At 46.5% G+C, this 20,000-nt stretch overlaps 1 protein-coding gene across 2 annotated transcripts in view; it reads right to left on the bottom strand.

Annotated features, from left to right (window-relative positions):
- LOC106595393 (G protein-coupled receptor kinase 6) overlaps positions 1–20,000 on the bottom strand; it is a 96,289-nt gene that overhangs the window by 10,763 nt on the left and 65,526 nt on the right. For both annotated transcript variants that reach the window (XM_082978673.1, XM_082978674.1), the window contains exons 6-13: positions 16,374–16,466; positions 13,306–13,369; positions 11,516–11,656; positions 7,970–8,160; positions 6,071–6,108; positions 5,129–5,218; positions 4,689–4,897; positions 1–26 (exon numbers count right to left, since the gene is read on the bottom strand). The exon at positions 1–26 is cut by the window's left edge and continues 112 nt beyond it. In XM_082978673.1, the coding sequence (XP_082834799.1) occupies positions 1–26; positions 4,689–4,897; positions 5,129–5,218; positions 6,071–6,108; positions 7,970–8,160; positions 11,516–11,656; positions 13,306–13,369; positions 16,374–16,466 (852 nt within the window). The remainder of the gene's footprint in view (positions 27–4,688; positions 4,898–5,128; positions 5,219–6,070; positions 6,109–7,969; positions 8,161–11,515; positions 11,657–13,305; positions 13,370–16,373; positions 16,467–20,000) is intronic.

The raw sequence follows: 20,000 nt of genomic DNA, 5'->3' as shown, positions 1-20,000 counted from the left end.
CGAGCTTTGGGGTCTTTAGCCAGCAGCTGAGGAAGAGGAAGTGACACAGGGTTCTAGAAGAGTTGTGTGAGGCAGAGTCCGGTACTTAAAAGAGTTGAGACAACTTTTAGAATGTGTAATATTGTTCTGATTCTACACATTCAGTTCTAGAGCATTGTTTAAATATCCCCCATGTGTAATATTGTTCTGATTCTACACATTCAGTTCTAGAGCATTGTTTAAATATCCCCCATGTGTAATATTGTTCTGATTCTACACATTCAGTTCTAGAGCATTGTTTAAATATCCCCCATGTGTAATATTGTTCTGATTCTACACATTCAGTTCTAGAGCATTGTTTAAATATCCCCCATGTGTAATATTGTTCTGATTCTACACATTCAGTTCTAGAGCATTGTTTAAATATCCCCCATGTGTAATATTGTTCCGATTCTACACATTCAGTTCTAGAGCATTGTTTAAATATCCCCCATGTGTAATATTGTTCCGATTCTACACATTCAGTTCTAGAGCATTGTTTAAATCTCCCCCATGTGTAATATTGTTCCGATTCTACACATTCAGTTCTAGAGCATTGTTTAAATCTCCCCCATGTGTAATATTGTTCCGATTCTACACATTCAGTTCTAGAGCATTGTTTAAATATCCCCCATGTGTAATATTGTTCTGATTCTACACATTCAGTTCTAGAGCATTGTTTAAATCTCCCCCATGTGTAATATTGTTCTGATTCTACACATTCAGTTCTAGAGCATTGTTTAAATCTCCCCCATGTGTAATATTGTTCTGATTCTACACATTCAGTTCTAGAGCATTGTTTAAATCTCCCCCATGTGTAATATTGTTCTGATTCTACACATTCAGTTCTAGAGCATTGTTTAAATCTCCCCCATGTGTAATATTGTTCTGATTCTACACATTCAGTTCTAGAGCATTGTTTAAATCTCCCCCATGTGTAATATTGTTCTGATTCTACACATTCAGTTCTAGAGCATTGTTTAAATCTCCCCCATGTGTAATATTGTTCTGATTCTACACATTCAGTTCTAGAGCATTGTTTAAATCTCCCCCATGTGTAATATTGTTCTGATTCTACACATTCAGTTCTAGAGCATTGTTTAAATATCCCCCATGTGTAATATTGTTCTGATTCTACACATTCAGTTCTAGAGCATTGTTTAAATATCCCCCATGTGTAATATTGTTCTGATTCTACACATTCAGTTCTAGAGCATTGTTTAAATATCCCCCATGTGTAATATTGTTCTGATTCTACACATTCAGTTCTAGAGCATTGTTTAAATATCCCCCATGTGTAATATTGTTCTGATTCTACACATTCAGTTCTAGAGCATTGTTTAAATATCCCCCATGTGTAATATTGTTCTGATTCTACACATTCAGTTCTAGAGCATTGTTTAAATCTCCCCCATGTGTAATATTGTTCTGATTCTACACATTCAGTTCTAGAGCATTGTTTAAATCTCCCCCATGTGTAATATTGTTCCGATTCTACACATTCAGTTCTAGAGCATTGTTTAAATCTCCCCCATGTGTAATATTGTTCCGATTCTACACATTCAGTTCTAGAGCATTGTTTAAATATCCCCCATGTGTAATATTGTTCTGATTCTACACATTCAGTTCTAGAGCATTGTTTAAATATCCCCCATGTGTAATATTGTTCTGATTCTACACATTCAGTTCTAGAGCATTTGTTTAAATATCCCCCATGTGTAATATTGTTCTGATTCTACACATTCAGTTCTAGAGCATTTGTTTAAATATCCCCCATGTGTAATATTGTTCTGATTCTACACATTCAGTTCTAGAGCATTGTTTAAATCTCCCCCATGTGTAATATTGTTCTGATTCTACACATTCAGTTCTAGAGCATTGTTTAAATCTCCCCCATGTGTAATATTGTTCTGATTCTACACATTCAGTTCTAGAGCATTGTTTAAATATCCCCCATGTGTAATATTGTTCTGATTCTACACATTCAGTTCTAGAGCATTGTTTAAATCTCCCCCATGTGTAATATTGTTCTGATTCTACACATTCAGTTCTAGAGCATTGTTTAAATCTCCCCCATGTGTAATATTGTTCTGATTCTACACATTCAGTTCTAGAGCATTGTTTAAATATCCCCCATGTGTAATATTGTTCTGATTCTACACATTCAGTTCTAGAGCATTGTTTAAATATCCCCCATGTGTAATATTGTTCCGATTCTACACATTCAGTTCTAGAGCATTGTTTAAATATCCCCCATGTAATGTGAATGGTGAGCTAGTGTCTATTGGATAAATTCAGTTATGTTAATCCCCGTTTGCTTCCATTTAATAAACATTTTTCAAGCGAATTTGTTGAATGAATACACCCCTGATCACACGCAAACACAGTTCACTTCCATAGCAGCCACATACAAACAGCATCATCTCTTCCATAGCAACCACATACAAACAGCATCATCCCTTCCATAGCAGCCACATACAAACAGCATGATCCCTTCCATAGCAACCACATACAAACAGCATCATCCCTTCCATAGCAGCCACATACAAACAGCATCATCCCTTCCATAGCAACCACATACAAACAGCATCATCCCTTCCATAGCAACCACATACAAACAGCATCATCCCTTCCATAGCAACCACATACAAACAGCATCATCCCTTCCATTGCAACCACATACAAACAGCATCATCCCTTCCATAGCAGCCACATACAAACAGCATCATCCCTTCCATAGCAACCACATACAAACAGCATCATCCCTTCCATAGCAGCCACATACAAACAGCATCATCCCTTCCATATGGATGGAACAGAGGAATCCCCCAGAGGCCTGTGTCTCTGACTGGAACAGAGGAATCCCCCCAGAGGCCTGTGTCTCTGACTGGAACAGAGGAATCCCCCCCAGAGGCCTGTGTCTCTGACTGGAACAGAGGAATCCCCCCAGAGGCCTGTGTCTCTCACTGGAACAGAGGAATCCCCCCAAAGGCCTGTGTCTCTCACTGGAACAGAGGAATCCCCCCAGAGGCCTGTGTCTCTCACTGGAACAGAGGAATCCCCCCAGAGGCCTGTGTCTCTGACTGGAACAGAGGAATCCCCCCCAGAGGCCTGTGTCTCTGACTGGAACAGAGGAATCCCCCCAGAGGCCTGTGTCTCTGACTGGAACAGAGGAATCCCCCCAGAGGCCTGTGTCTCTGACTGGAACAGAGGAATCCCCCCCAGAGGCCTGTGTCTCTGACTGGAACAGAGGAATCCCCCCAGAGGCCTGTGTCTCTGACTGGAACAGAGGAATCCCCCCCAGAGGCCTGTGTCTCTCACTGGAACAGAGGAATCCCCCCAAAGGCCTGTGTCTCTCACTGGAACAGAGGAATCCCCCCCAGAGGCCTGTGTCTCTGACTGGAACAGAGGAATCCCCCCAGAGGCCTGTGTCTCTCACTGGAACAGAGGAATCCCCCCAGAGGCCTGTGTCTCTCACTGGAACAGAGGAATCCCCCCAGAGGCCTGTGTCTCTCACTGGAACAGAGGAATCCCCCAGAGGCCTGTGTCTCTGACTGGAACAGAGGAATCCCCCAGAGGCCTGTGTCTCTCACTGGAACAGAGGAATCCCCCCAGAGGCCTGTGTCTCTGACTGGAACAGAGGAATCCCCCCAGAGGCCTGTGTCTCTCACTGGAACAGAGGAATCCCCCCCAGAGGCCTGTGTCTCTGACTGGAACAGAGGAATCCCCCCAGAGGCCTGTGTCTCTGACTGGAACAGAGGAATCCCCCCAGAGGCCTGTGTCTCTGACTGGAACAGAGGAATCCCCCCAGAGGCCTGTGTCTCTCACTGGAACAGAGGAATCCCCCCCAGAGGCCTGTGTCTCTGACTGGAACAGAGGAATCCCCCCAGAGGCCTGTGTCTCTCACTGGAACAGAGGAATCCCCCCAAAGGCCTGTGTCTCTGACTGGAACAGTAACGGTCCTTCACCCTCTCTCCTTTACCTCCCTCATCCCCTCCTCTCTCCCAGTAGAGAGTCCAATGCAGAGAAGAAAGAAGAAGAGAAAGAAGAAGAAGAGAGAAAGAAGAGAAAGAAGGAGAGAAGAAGAAGAAAGAAGAGGAAGAAGGAGAGAAGAAGAGAAAAAGAAGAGAAGAGAGAAAGAAGAAGAGAGAAAGGAGAGAAAGAAGAAGAGAGAAGAAGAAAGAAGAGGAAGAAGGAGAGAAAGAAGAAGAGAAAAAGAGAAAAAGAAGAGAAGAAGAAGATGAAGAAAGAAGAGGAAGAAGAGAAAGAAGAAGAGAGAAGAAGAAAGAAGAAGAGAAGAGAAGAAAGAAGAGGAAGATGAAGAAGATATTGTATTTGTGGACAACCACACAGACAGGGTTCACACTAGTGCTCCAAATGCTCATTCATGGATGAAGCAAATATTAACTCTGGTGGACCGGTCTGAAACATGACCGCTGCTCAACCACCATGGATAACACTGTAGAGAAGGGATGTTGACCACACACACACCTGCTCACAGAACACACACACACACACACACACACACACACACACACACACACACACACACACACACACACACACACCCCGTGTGACCTCACTTTATCCCTAACCCCGGCAGAGGAATAACTAACTGTGTGTGTGTGTGTGTTCTTTAAACACGCCATCCATCACTCCCTCTCTCCCACCTGTCTGCAGATATCCTTGGCCTCCTCAGAGAACTTGTCAGAGTATTCCTCGGGGTCTTCTCGCACTCGTCTGTCCACCTCTTCTCTCTTCACTCGTTCTTTACGCCGGCGGAAGGGTGACTGACCCTGGATCATCTCAAACACCAGACAGCCCAGACCCCACCAGTCAGGACTGAAGGAGTAGGCCTCATTCTGGATCACCTCTGGGGCTGACGGAGAGAGAGAGAGAGAGAGAGAGAGAGAGAGAGAGAGAGAGAGAGAGAGAGAGAGAGAGGGGGATAGATTATGTCTAGACACCTCCAGGTCTAGGAGAGAGAGGGACAGGGTTAAAAAGAGATGGAGAGGGGGATGAGAAGAGAGGTAGGATGTACCCATGTATGTAGAGAGAGAGAGATGAAGAGGAGGAATCAAGGAGATAGGAAGAGAGAGGTAGGATGTACCCATGTATCCTACGGTGCCCACTCTCCCTCGTATCGTCTCTGAGTCGGGAATCTGGACGGCTAGTCCCAGGTCAGAGATACGGATGTGTCCTGGAGAGGACATGAATAACATGTTTATGAACATGAATAAAAGTGTAATAACATGTTTATGAATATCACTATGGGTATGGGGAATAACAGTGTAGCTAGCTAGTTTATGTTGCTAGTACCAAGGCTTGTAGCTAGCTAGTTTATGTTGCTAGTACCAAGGCTTATAGCTAGCTAGTTTATGTTGCTAGTACCAAGGCTTGTAGCTAGCTAGTTTATGTTGCTAGTACCAAGGCTTGTAGCTAGCTAGTTTAAGTTGCTAGTACCAAGGCTTATAGCTAGCTAGTTTATGTTGCTAGTACCAAGGCTTGTAGCTAGCTAGTTTATGTTGCTAGTACCAAGGCTTGTAGCTAGCTAGTTTAGGTTGCTAGTACCAAGGCTTGTAGCTAGCTAGTTTATGTTGCTAGTTCCAAGGCTTATAGCTAGCTAGTTTATGTTGCTAGTACCAAGGCTTATAGCTAGCTAGTTTATGTTGCTAGTACCAAGGCTTGTAGCTAGCTAGTTTATGTTGCTAGTACCAAGGCTTGTAGCTAGCTAGTTTATGTTGCTAGTACCAAGGCTTGTAGCTAGCTAGTTTATGTTGCTAGTACCAAGGCTTATAGCTAGCTAGTTTATGTTGCTAGTACCAAGGCTTGTAGCTAGCTAGTTTATGTTGCTAGTACCAAGGTTTATAGCTAGCTAGTTTATGTTGCTAGTACCAAGGTTTATAGCTATCTAGTTTATGTTGCTAATACCAAGGCTTATAGCTAGCTAGTTTATGTTGCTAGTACCAAGGCTTGTAGCTAGCTAGTTTATGTTGCTAGTACCAAGGCTTGTAATTAGCTAAGTCAGTGACAAGACGTGGTTCAAGCTTACCACGGTCGTCTAGAAGAATGTTTTCAGGTTTTAAGTCCCTGAGAAGAAAAAAACATACACAAAGTTAGAGTTATTTATCCAACACCAGTTCTGGGCACGCATGCTTTTGTTCCTGCACAGCACTAACACAGCTAACCATCTAAATCAGCTAAACATCTAATCAGCTAACCATTTTACCATCTAACCAGCTAACCATCTAATCAGCTAACCATCTAACCATCAGCTAACCATCTAACCATCAGCTAACCATCTAAACAGCTAACCATCTAACCATCAGCTAACCATCTAAACATCTAATCAGCTAACCATCTAAATCAGCTAACCATCTAAATCAGCTAACCATCTAACCATCAGCTAACCATCAGCTAACCATCTAACCATCAGCTAACCAGCTAACCATCTAAGTCTGTTAACCATCAGCTAACCATCAGCTAACCATCTAAATCAGCTAACCATATAAAGACTATGATTTAGTTGATACTACTAATTTAGAAGAAAGGAATCTTCCAGAACAGTCCATGACCCTTGACCTGTCTGCACTGGTGGCCTCCTATTGGTGTGTTGTTTGCATAAAGGGCTGTGTGTGTGTCTTAAGTCTGCAACACACACACACACACACACACACACACACACACACACACACACACCCCAGATACTGTTTATGTCATCTTAATATCTTTGGAAATGGATTTGAAACAGGATAGTGCACTTAGCAGTGTGCATTTATCAGCAGCCTCAGCACAGTGTGCACCTTGAAGTATATACTTGTCTTGTGTGTTTACTGAAAGCAGTGCAGGCATCTCTCCAGGAACAGGGTTGGAGTTAAAACCTACAGGAGGGTTTCTCTCCAGGAACAGGGTTGGAGTGTAAACCTACAGGAGGGTATCTCTCCAGGAACAGGGTTGGAGTTAAAACCTACAGGAGGGTATCTCTCCAGGAACAGGGTTGGAGTGTAAACCTACAGGAGGGTTTCTCTCCAGGAACAGGGTTGGAGTGTAAACCTACAGGAGGGTTTCTCTCCAGGAACAGGGTTGGAGTGTAAACCTACAGGAGGGTATCTCTCCAGGAACAGGGTTGGAGTTAAAACCTACAGGAGGGTATCTCTCCAGGAACAGGGTTGGAGTTAAAACCTACAGGAGGGTATCTCTCCAGGAACAGGGTTGGAGTGTAAACCTACAGGAGGGTTTCTCTCCAGGAACAGGGTTGGAGTGTAAACCTACAGGAGGGTATCTCTCCAGGAACAGGGTTGGAGTTAAAACCTACAGGAGGGTATCTCTCCAGGAACAGGGTTGGAGTGTAAACCTACAGGAGGGTTTCTCTCCAGGAACAGGGTTGGAGTGTAAACCTACAGGAGGGTATCTCTCCAGGAACAGGGTTGGAGTGTAAACCTCCAGGAGGGTTTCTCTCCAGGAACAGGGTTGGAGTGTAAACCTACAGGAGGGTATCTCTCCAGGAACAGGGTTGGAGCTAAAACCTACAGGAGGGTATCTCTCCAGGAACAGGGTTGGAGTGTAAACCTACAGGAGGGTATCTCTCCAGGAACAGGGTTGGAGTGTAAACCTACAGGAGGGTTTCTCTCCAGGAACAGGGTTGGAGTGTAAACCTACAGGAGGGTATCTCTCCAGGAACAGGGTTGGAGTTAAAACCTACAGGAGGGTATCTCTCCAGGAACAGGGTTGGAGTGTAAACCTCCAGGAGGGTATCTCTCCAGGAACAGGGTTGGAGTGTAAACCTACAGGAGGGTATCTCTCCAGGAACAGAGTTGGAGTTAAAACCTACAGGAGGGTATCTCTCCAGGAACAGAGTTGGCCAGCCCTGCTGTAATATATTGTGGAAGTGACTCTTAATGCACATGTAAAATGTAAAGTTGATTGATTTGTTGAATGATTGATTACTGACCGATAGACGATCCTCTCACGGTGCAGGTCTTCCAGCCCAGAACAGATCTCTGCAGCGTAGAAGATGGCCCTCTGCTCATCAAAGCCAGAGTTCCCCATATTATAGATGTGAAACTTCAGGTCTCCTCCATTCATTATGGTCAGTACTAAACACAGAGCATCCTTAGTCTCATACGCATAGGCTAGATTAACCTGGAGGGAGGGAGAGAGGGAGGGAGAGAGCGAGAGAGGGAGAGAGGGAGGGAGGGAGGGAGAGAGGGGGAGGGAGAGAGAGAGAGAGAGAGAGAGAGAGAGGGAGAGAGAAGAGAGCGTGATTTCATGATTTCACAACTACAGGAAGACCCAACATGCATTGTAATGACGTCCAAAGGGAAAACAGATCACACGCTCACTGTAAATTACACACAAACATCTACACAGACACAGAACGCACGTTACACACATCTACACAAACATCTACACAGACACAGAACACACGTTACACGGAAACACAGACAATGAATCTATTGTGTCTCTATAGCAACACATACACCATGCTCCAATAGGGTCCCGATGTGTTACAGGACCCTATTGTGTGTGTGTGTGTGTGTGTGTGTGTGTGTGTGTGTGTGTGTGTGTGTGTGTGTGTGTGTGTGTGTGTGTGTTGTCCCTCATAACAATCCATTAGCCAAAACCAGACCTCCTTAATATACACACAGTATCAGAGACACACACAGTATCAGAGACACACACAGTATCAGAGAGACACACAGTATCAGAGACAGTATCCCCCCCTCCCTCGCCTCTCCTTTAGGTCCTCTCTCTCCCCCCCTCCCTCTCCTCTCCTCTCCTTTAGGTCCTCTCTCCCCCCCCTCCCTCTCCTCTCCTTTAGGTCCTCTCTCCCCCCCCTCCCTCTCCTCTCCTTTAGGTCCTCTCTCTCCCCCCCTCTCTCGCTCTCCTCTCCTTTAGGTCCTCTCTCTCCCCCCCTCCCTCTCCTCTCCTCTCCTTTAGGTCCTCTCTCTCCCCCCTCCCTCTCTCTCCTCTCCTTTAGGTCCTCTCTCTCTCCTTTAGGTCCTCTCTCTCTCCTTTAGGTCCTCTCTCTCCCCCCTCCCTCTCTCTCCTCTCCTTTAGGTCCTCTCTCCTCTCCTTTAGGTCCTCTCTCTCCCCCCCTCCCTCTCCTCTCCTTTAGGTCCTCTCTCCCCCCCCCTCCCTCTCCTCTCCTTTAGGTCCTCTCTCTCCCCCCCTCCCTCTCCTCTCCTTTAGGTCCTCTCTCTCCCCCCCTCCCTCTCCTCTCCTTTAGGTCCTCTCTCTCCCCCCCTCCCTCTCTCTCCTTTAGGTCCTCTCTCTCCCCCCCTCTCTCGCTCTCCTCTCCTTTAGGTCCTCTCTCTCCCCCCTCCCTCTCCTCTCCTCTCCTTTAGGTCCTCTCTCTCTCCTCTCATTTAGGTCCTCTCTCTCCCCCCCTCCCTCTCTCCTTTAGGTCCTCTCTCTCCCCCCTCCCTCTCCTCTCTCTCTCCTTTAGGTCCTCTCTCTCCCCCCTCCCTCTCCTCTCTCTCTCCTTTAGGTCCTCTCTCTCCCCCCTCCCTCTCTGTCCTCTCCTTTAGGTCCTCTCTCTCTCCTTTAGGTCCTCCCTCTCTCCTTTAGGTCCTCTCTCTCCCCCCTCCCTCCCTCTCTCTCTCCTTTAGGTCCTCTCTCTCCCCCCTCCCTCTCTCTCCTCTCCTTTAGGTCCTCTCTCCTCTCCTTTAGGTCCTCTCTCTCCCCCCCTCCCTCTCCTCTCCTTTAGGTCCTCTCTCTCCCCCCTCCCTCTCCTCTCCTTTAGGTCCTCTCTCTCCCCCCCTCCCTCTCCTCTCCTTCAGGTCCTCTCTCTCCCCCCCTCTCTCCTCTCCTCTCCTTTAGGTCCTCTCTCTCCCCCCCTCTCTCCTCTCCTTTAGGTCCTCTCTCTCTTGCCCTATGGAGGTCATTGACAGGCAGGTCAGTGTTATTTAGAAGGAGGATGTTCCTGCCACACGGAGGATTCCCATCTGGTGGAATACACTCTCACAAAACAGGACCGACCACGGGGACTGGGGGAATTATTGGGAAGGGGGCACACACACACACACACACACACACACACACACACACACACACACACACACACACACACACACACACACACACACACACACACACACACACACACACACACACACACACACACTTCCAATGCAGAGTTTTCCGACTTAGACTGGGCCTTGTGTTCAATCTGAATGATCTAGCATGCTTTTCCCAAGCTGACGCATGACTCTGTGTGTGTGTGTGTGTGTGTGTGTGTGTGTGTGTGTGTGTGTGTGTGTGTGTGTGTGTGTGTGTGTGTGTGTGTGTGTGTTCAGACTACCTCACCATTTGAGCAGGGAGGTTGACTTTGAGAGACTAGCAAAGTTAACAAAGTGTTGTATCTAGTTGTGTCCCAAATGGCAATATATTCCCTATATAGTATACCCTATTCAAAAGTAGTGCGCTAAAATAGGGAATCGGGTGCCATTTGGGACTTAATACTGTTATCTTCAAACACCGCCCTGACGCAGTCAAATACTACACTGTTCCAAACACGATAAGAAAGTCCCACTCCCAAGTACTGCTGGGTAGCTCCTATCCACAGTCTCAGCTCCCGAAGGAGATCGGACGAGGTCACCTCGCCCCGATACACACTCTGCCCCCGTCAGCCAAGGCTAGCTCTTACGCAGGAGTCTTCTGAAGAGACACACACACACAGGACAGGAGAACATAACGTGTGTGTGTCTAAACACACGGTCACTGTGAGTTTAAGGATTAGAATGGTCCCTCACTGGCAACTGATTACTATGGAGGAGTTGACTTGACAGTCACAGTGTAGTGAGCAATCTATGGTTAGGGTGTACACACACACACACACACACACACACACACACTTCTCCTCATATCTCCACTAGTTCCCCAGGTCAGGCTGGCTGGAGTCGGATGCTACCGTCAGTATGTTGTTTCTTAACATCTGATTGCAGGTCAGGTTAAGACTCAGTGGTGAGTTGCCTTACACCAGGCAGGATTAGGTTGCAAAATTCAGCTAACCTTCCTAAAAATCACAGGCCTTCCGGAAATCCCAGTTGGAAGATAACAGGATTTCAGAGGAAAAACGCTAGAAAAACCCAGAATCCTCCACGGGAATCTTTGGGAAAGTACTGGTTTATGAGAGAACTGATTTTAAGACCAGCGGAAAGTTGCATCACATAGTCCAGTACAGTAACAGAAGGAAGGATTGATTTATGATGACAGAGCATTTTAACACAAACATAGAAGACAGAGAGACAGACAGAGTCACAGACAGACAGACAGACAGAGAAGACAGAGAGAGAGAGAGAGAGAGAGAGAGAGAGAGAGAGAGAGAGACAGACAGAGAGACAGAGAGAGAGAGAGAGAGAGAGAGAGAGAGAGAGAGAGAGAGAGATACAGACAGAGACAGAGAGAGACACAGAGAGCCACAGAGAGACACAGAGAGACACAGAGAGACACCATAATCAGGTAAATTGAGTTTGAATAAGAAAAAAGTACTTACTACAAAACTACTGTTAACTTTTTCTAAAATGCGTTTTTCGTTTAGTGCCATGGCTTCACCTTTTCTCTTCTTCACTCTCTTCTTCTCCAGCTTTTTACAGGCGTACATCTTACCAGTGGCCCGGACCTGACAGGCACACACCTGGAGGAGAGGAGAGGAGAGGAGAGGAGAGGAGAGGAGAGGAGAGGAGAGGAAGGAGAGGAGAGGAGAGGAGAGGAGAGAGAAGAGGAGAGGAGAGGAGAGGAGAGGAAGAGGAGAGGAGAGGAGAGGAGAGGGGGAGGAGAGGAGAAACGGTTAACACACAGAAGTATGGAAACACTTGCACAAGTTAGCACACGCACACAAGTTTACACACGATTCACCTGCATTAACATACAGCAGTCACCTCACTCAGGGTCAAACAGTCACCTCACTCAGGGTCAAACAGTCACCTCACTCAGGGTCAAACAGTCACCTCACTCAGGGTCAAACAGTCACCTCACTCAGGGTCAAACAGTCACCTCACTCAGGGTCAAACAGTCACCTCACTCAGGGTCAAACTCTCACCTCACTCAGGGTCAAACAGTCACCTCACTCAGGGTCAAACTCTCACCTCACTCAGGGTCAAACTCTCACCTCACTCAGGGTCAAACTCTCACCTCACACAGGGTCAAACTCTCACCTCACTCAGGGTCAAACTCTCACCTCACTCAGGGTCAAACTCCTCACCTCACTCAGGGTCAAACAGTCACCTCACTCAGGGTCAAACAGTCACCTCACTCAGGGTCAAACAGTCACCTCACTCAGGGTCAAACAGTCACCTCACTCAGGGTCAAACAGTCACCTCACTCAGGGTCAAACAGTCACCTCACTCAGGGTCAAACAGTCACCTCACTCAGGGTCAAACAGTCACCTCACTCAGGGTCAAACAGTCACCTCACTCAGGGTCAAACAGTCACCTCACTCAGGGTCCAAACAGTCACCTCACTCAGGGTCAAACTGTCACCTCACTCAGGGTCAAACTGTCACCTCACTCAGGGTCAAACTCTCACCTCACTCAGGGTCAAACTCTCACCTCACTCAGGGTCAAACTCTCACCTCACTCAGGGTCAAACTGTCACCTCACTCAGGGTCAAACAGTCACCTCACTCAGGGTCAAACAGTCACCTCACTCAGGGTCAAACAGTCACCTCACTCAGGGTCAAACTCTCACCTCACTCAGGGTCAAACTCTCACCTCACTCAGGTCAACAGTCACCTCACTCAGGGGTCAAACAGTCACCTCACTCAGGGTCCAAACAGTCACCTCACTCAGGGTCAAACAGTCACCTCACTCAGGGTCAAACAGTCACCTCACTCAGGGTCGAAACAGTCACCCTCACTCAGGGTCAAACAGTCCCCTCACTCAGGGTCAGAGTCCCTCACCTCAGGGTCAAACGAGTCAGCCTCACTCAGGGTCAAACAGTCACCTCGACTCAGGTGGTCAAACAGTCACCTCACTCAGGGTCAAAACAGTCACCTCACTCAGGGTCAAACCAGTCACCTCTACTCAGGGTCAAACAGTCACCTCACTCAGGGTCAAACAGTCACCTCACTCAGGGTCAAACAGTCACCTCACTCAGGGTCAAACAGTCACCTCACTCAGGGTCAAACTCTCACCTCACTCAGGGTCAAACTCTCACCTCACTCAGGGTCAAACTCTCACCTCACTCAGGGTCAAACTCTCACCTCACTCAGGGTCAAACAGTCCACCTCACTCAGGGTCAAACAGTCACCTCACTCAGGGTCAAACATTCAGAGTAACGCACTCACCTCACCAAATCCACCTTTTCCTAGTACTCTGTAATGCCTGAAGGTATTTTTGGTTACTGGTTGCCTGTAGGACGGAGATAGATGGTGTGTTTTAGTTATCATACAGAAGGTTACTAGTTGCCTGTAGGACGGAGAGAGATGGTGTTTTAGTTATCATACAGAAGGTTACTAGTTGACTGTAGGAGAGAGAGAGATGGTGTGTTTTAGTTATCATACAGAAGGTTACTAGTTGACTGTAGGACGGAGAGAGATGGTGTTTTAGTTATCATACAGAAGGTTACTAGTTGACTGTAGGAGAGAGAGAGATGGTGTTTTAGTTATCATACAGAAGGTTACTAGTTGACTGTAGGAGAGAGAGAGAGATGGTGTGTTTTAGTTATCATACAGAAGGTTACTAGTTGACTGTAGGACAGAGAGAGAGAGATGGTGTTTTAGTTATCATACAGAAGGTTACTAGTTGACTGTAGGACAGAGAGAGATGGTGTTTTAGTTATCATACAGAAGGTTACTAGTTGACTGTAGGAGAGAGAGAGAGATGGTGTGTTTTAGTTATCATACAGAAGGTTACTAGTTGACTGTAGGACAGAGAGAGAGAGATGGTGTTTTAGTTATCATACAGAAGGTTACTAGGTGACTGTAGGAGAGAGAGATGGTGTTTTAGTTATCATACAGAAGGTTACTAGTTGACTGTAGGAGAGAGAGAGAGATGGTGTGTTTTAGTTATCATACAGAAGGTTACTAGTTGACTGTAGGACGGAGAGAGAGAGATGGTGTGTTTCAGCTTTCATACAGAAAGGAAAGAAAGGAATGTGTGTGACTGGCCACACGTCATGGCCTGGTTCCTCTCTAGGTTTCTTCCTAGGTTCTGGCCTTTCTAGGGAGTTTTTCCTAGCCACCGTGCTTCTACACCTGCATTGCTTGCTGTTTGGGGTTTTAGGCTGGGTTTCTGTACAGCACTTTGAGATATCAGCTGATGTAAGAAAGGCTTTATAAATACATTTGATTGATTCATGGATTGACAGAACATTTATTTTATTTAACAACCAGATTATAATCTTGGACTAAAAAGCACTTTCAACAGATCATCTTTTTATTCTAGGACTAGGCTTGCTGTATGTCCGGGAAACCGGTCCAAAGAGGCTACTTTACTCAACCCCCTGAGTCAATACATGTTAGAATCACCTTCGGCAGTGATTACAGCTGTGAGTCTCTGGGTAAGTCTGTAAGAGCTGTGAGTCTTTCTGGGTATGTCGCTAAGAGCTGTGAGTCTTTCTGGGTATGTCGCTAAGAGCTGTGAGTCTTTCTGGGTAAGTCTGTAAGAGCTGTGAGTCTTTCTGGGTATGTCGCTAAGAGCTGTGAGTCTTTCTGGGTAAGTCGCTAAGAGCTGTGAGTCTTTCTGGGTAAGTCGCTAAGAGCTGTGAGTCTTTCTGGGTATGTCGCTAAGAGCTGTGAGTCTTTCTGGGTAAGTCTCTAAGAGCTGTGAGTCTTTCTGGGTAAGTCTCTAAGAGCTGTGAGTCTTTCTGGGTAAGTCTCTAAGAGCTGTGAGTCTTTCTGGGTAAGTCTCTAAGAGCTGTGAGTCTTTCTGGGTAAGTCTCTAAGAGCTGTGAGTCTTTCTGGGTAAGTCTCTAAGAGCTGTGAGTCTTTCTGGGTAAGTCTCTAAGAGCTGTGAGTCTTTCTGGGTAAGTCTCTAAGAGCTGTGAGTCTTTCTGGGTAAGTCTCTAAGAGCTGTGAGTCTTTCTGGGTGAGTTTCTAAGAGCTGTGAGTCTTTCTGGGTAAGTCTAAGAGCTTTACACACCTGGATTGTATATATTCTTTCACATTATTGTTTTAAAAAGAATTCTTCAATCTCTGTCAAGTTGGTTCTTGATCATTGTTAGACAGCCATTTTCAGCCATAGATTTTCAAGTAGATTTCAGTCAAAACTGTAACTAGGCTACTCAGGAACATTCACCGTCTTCTTGGTAAGAAACTCCAATGTGTAATTGGCTTTGTGTTGTAGGTTATTGTCCTGCTGAAAGGTGAATTCCTCTCCCAGTGTCTGGTGTAAAGCAGACTGAAGCAGGTTTTCCTCTAGCCTGTGTTAAACTGTATTTATTTTTTATCCTAAAAAAATCCTCTAGGTCCTTGCTGATGACAGTCATACCCATAACATGATGCAGCCACCACCATGCTTAAAAACACACTGAGTGATAGTCAGTGATATGTTCTGGGCAAATCAAACACGACACTTTGTATTCAGGACATAAAGTTCATTTCTTTGCAGTATTACTTTAGTGCCTTGTTGCAAACAGGAAGCATGTTTTGGAATATGTTTTATTCTGTTCAGGCTTCCTACTTTTCACTCGTTGTTTAGTTTATTATTGTAGGGTAATTACAATGTTATTTGTTTGAAATTCCCTACTGGATTGAGGGGCCTTACAGATAATTGTATGTGTAGGGTACAGAGATGGGGAAGTCATTAAAAACTAATCATGTTAACTACTATTACTGAACACAGTGTGAGTCCATGCAACTTTTTATTTATTTATTTTATTTATCCTTCATTTAATGAGGCAAGTCAGTTAAGAACAAATTCTTATTTACAATGATGGCCCAAGAACAGTGGGTTAACTGCCTTGTTCAGGGGCAGAACGACAGATTTGTACCTTGTCAGCTCAGGGATAACGATCTAGCGACCTTTCGGTTACTAGTCCAATGATCTAACCACAGGTTGTCAATTTACCTTCTGTCCTCTCTTCAATCTAACTCTTTGTTTTCTCTTTAATTCGGGGTGATATCGGTCTTGTACGTTTAATTTCTTAACGTGTGACTTAAGCATTTTTTTTTTACTTAATACTTATTCATTTATTAATTGTGAACATTTTCTACAAACTAAAATTCTACTTTGACATTATGGATTATTGTGTGTAGACCAGTGACACAAAAATCTCAATTGAATCCATTTAAAATTCAGGCTGTAACACAACAACATGTGGGGAAAGTAAAAGGGGGGTTGAATACTTTCTGAAGGGCACTGTGGAACCCTACGTGAGAGAGAAAGTACATTGATCGACTGACTCATGACCCACCTCTCCAGCCACTTCCACTGCAGAAAGCGAGAGAAGTACATGGTCTCCTGGTAGGAGGAGAACGGAGCGCCGCTCAGGTACTCCCGAACAATACTGGAGAAAAGAGAAAGAGAAAGAGAGAGAGAGAGAGAACGAGAGAGAGAGAACGAGAGAGAGAGAGAACGAGAGAGAGAGAACGAGAGAGAGAGAGAACGAGAGAGAGAGAGAGAGAGAGAGAGAGAGAGAGATGGAAAGAAACAGAGAGGAAAAAACACTGAGTTAAACATATCCAAGACACCACTCCCCCATTACAACCAAATCTAAAATCCACTTTCTCCAACCAAACCAAACTCTCCACCATTCTGTCTCCCCAAACCTTTTGGTCCACAACTTTAAATATAACATCTTTAAACCAACCATCTCCAACCTTTTATCAACACATTGTAACCTTATATCAACAATCCTTAACCTTATATTAACCATCCCTAATCTTTTATCAACCATTTCTAACCTTCTCTCTGATGTTCAGGTTTATAGAATGACCAGGTAACTCAGACATTCCTCTTTTCCCATGAGAATAACACACTTAAACTGTTACACACACACACACTTTATCAAAAACAGATACCGTGTTTTCATCTGTTTGTGCGTATGTGTGAATGTGTGTGTTGGTGCGTGAGTGTGTATCCATGTGCCCTACTGAAAGCTGAGCTCCAGAATAGAGAGGATGAAATGAAAAGAAGCGTGAAGTACGTCTGAAAGACAGAACATTCCAAACAGTTCAACCAGGAAACTGGAATTCCCAGAAACGCTTTAGAAACAACGGGAGGTCCACTGGAAAAGCACACCCAGCCAGGCGCGTGTGTGTGTGTGTGTGTGTGTGTGTGTGTGTGTGTGTGTGTGTGTGTGTGTGTGTGTGTGTGTGTGTGTGTGTATTATAAGAGCATATGAGAGAGAGAAACACACATCACTTCTTGTCCCCCCCAAAACACTACAGTAAATGTTCATTCTGTATCTTAGTGCTAGTGTAATCATGGTGTCTTTAACCAGTAGAAGGCTATTGGAGGCGGCTTATGGTAGACACGTTAGAGGTGGTGTATGGTAGACACATGAACATTCAATTCTCTGGCAACAGCATTGGTGGACATTCCTGCAGTCAGCATGCCAATTGCATGCTTGAAACACATCTGTGGCATTGTGTTGCTTGACAAAACTGCACATTTTAAAAAGTGGCCTTTTATTGCCCCCCCCCCCCCCAGCACAAGGTGCACCTATGTAATGATCATGCTGTTTAATCAGCTTCTTGATATGCCACACCTGTCAGGTGGATGGATTATCTTGGGGCAAACGAGAAATGCTCACTAACAGGGATGTAAACACATTTGTGCACTAAATGTGAGACACGTTCTGTTTATATTGTTGTTCAGTGCACTATACTGCCTATTTGAACTGTCATAACCCCTTCAAACTGAACTGTAGTAAACTGTTTAAAAGCACACAAAACCTGTTTTCTAGCCCCTCACATACGAATATGTGTGCGTTTACATCTGTCCCAGCTCATGTCTCTAACCCAGACTGAGAATAGAATCGTTTTTCCAAAGTAACGTTCCGCTACTCCAAACGGCGTTCCAAGATTCCAGTTGTCCCGAGGGAGAGACCTGGTACGTCACAGAGAGATTCCAGTTGTCCCGAGGGAGAGACCTGGTACGTCACAGAGAGATTCCAGTTGTCCCGAGGGAGAGACCTGGTACGTCACAGAGAGATACCAGTTGTCCCGAGGGAGAGACCTGGTACGTCACAGAGAGATTCCAGTTGTCCCGAGGGAGAGACCTGGTACGTCAGAGAGAGATTCCAGTTGTCCCGAGGGAGAGACCTGGTACGTCACAGAGAGAGATTCCAGTTGTCCCGAGGGAGAGACCTGGTACATCAGAGAGAGATTCCAGTTGTCCCGAGGGAGAGACCTGGTACGTCACAGAGAGAGAGATTCCAGTTGTCCCGAGGGAGAGACCTGGTACGTCAGAGAGAGATTCCAGTTGTCCCGAGGGAGAGACCTGGTACGTCACAGAGAGAGATTCCAGTTGTCCCGAGGGAGGGACCCGGTACGTCACAGAGAGATTCCAGTTGTCCCGAGGGAGAGACCCGGTACGTCAGAGAGAGATTCCAGTTGTCCCGAGGGAGAGACCTGGTACATCAGAGAGAGATTCCAGTTGTCCCGAGGGAGAGACCTGGTACGTCACAGAGAGATTCCAGTTGTCCCGAGGGAGAGACCTGGTACGTCAGAGAGAGATTCCAGTTGTCCCGAGGGAGAGACCTGGTACGTCAGAGAGAGATTCCAGTTGTTCCGAGGGAGAGACCTGGTACGTCAGAGAGAGATTCCAGTTGTCCCGAGGGAGAGACCTGGTACGTCAGAGAGAGATTCCAGTTGTCCCGAGGGAGAGACCTGGTACGTCACAGAGAGAGATTCCAGTTGTCCCGAGGGAGAGACCTGGTACGTCAGAGAGAGATTCCAGTTGTCCCGAGGGAGAGACCTGGTACGTCACAGAGAGATTCCAGTTGTCCCAAGGGAGAGACCTGGTACGTCACAGAGAGATTCCAGTTGTCCCGAGGGAGGGACCTGGTACAGAGAGAGATTCCAGTTGTCCCGAGGGAGAGACCTGGTACGTCACAGAGAGAGATTCCAGTTGTCCCGAGGGAGAGACCTGGTACGTCACAGAGAGATTCCAGTTGTCCCAAGGGAGAGACCTGGTACGTCACAGAGAGATTCCAGTTGTCCCGAGGGAGAGACCTGGTACGTCACAGAGAGATTCCAGTTGTCCCGAGGGAGAGACCTGGTACGTCACAGAGAGATTCCAGTTGTCCCGAGGGAGAGACCTGGTTCGTCAGAGAGAGATTCCAGTTGTCCCGAGGGAGAGACCTGGTTCGTCAGAGAGAGATTCCAGTTGTCCCGAGGGAGAGACCTGGTACAGAGAGAGATTCCAGTTGTCCCGAGGGAGAGACCTGGTACGTCACAGAGAGATTCCAGTTGTCCCGAGGGAGAGACCTGGTACGTCACAGAGAGATTCCAGTTGTCCCGAGGGAGAGACCTGGTACGTCACAGAGAGAGATTCCAGTTGTCCCGAGGGAGAGACCTGGTACGTCACAGAGAGAGATTCCAGTTGTCCCGAGGGAGAGACCTGGTACATCAGAGAGAGATTCCAGTTGTCCCGAGGGAGAGACCTGGTACGTCACAGAGAGAGAGATTCCAGTTGTCCCGAGGGAGAGACCTGGTACGTCAGAGAGAGATTCCAGTTGTCCCGAGGGAGAGACCTGGTACGTCACAGAGAGAGATTCCAGTTGTCCCGAGGGAGGGACCTGGTACGTCAGAGAGAGATTCCAGTTGTCCCGAGGGAGAGACCCGGTACGTCAGAGAGAGATTCCAGTTGTCCCGAGGGAGAGACCTGGTACGTCAGAGAGAGATTCCAGTTGTCCCGAGGGAGAGACCTGGTACGTCACAGAGAGATTCCAGTTGTCCCGAGGGAGAGACCTGGTACGTCACAGAGAGATTCCAGTTGTCCCGAGGGAGAGACCTGGTACGTCAGAGAGAGATTCCAGTTGTCCCGAGGGAGAGACCTGGTACGTCAGAGAGAGATTCCAGTTGTTCCGAGGGAG

Source organism: Salmo salar, chromosome 08 (assembly GCF_965601325.2).
Source record: "Salmo salar chromosome 08, fSalSal1, whole genome shotgun sequence".
Lineage (NCBI taxonomy): Eukaryota > Metazoa > Chordata > Actinopteri > Salmoniformes > Salmonidae > Salmo > Salmo salar.
The sequence above is the reverse complement of the archived record's forward strand: the minus strand, read 5'-3'. Positions and strand labels throughout refer to the sequence as shown.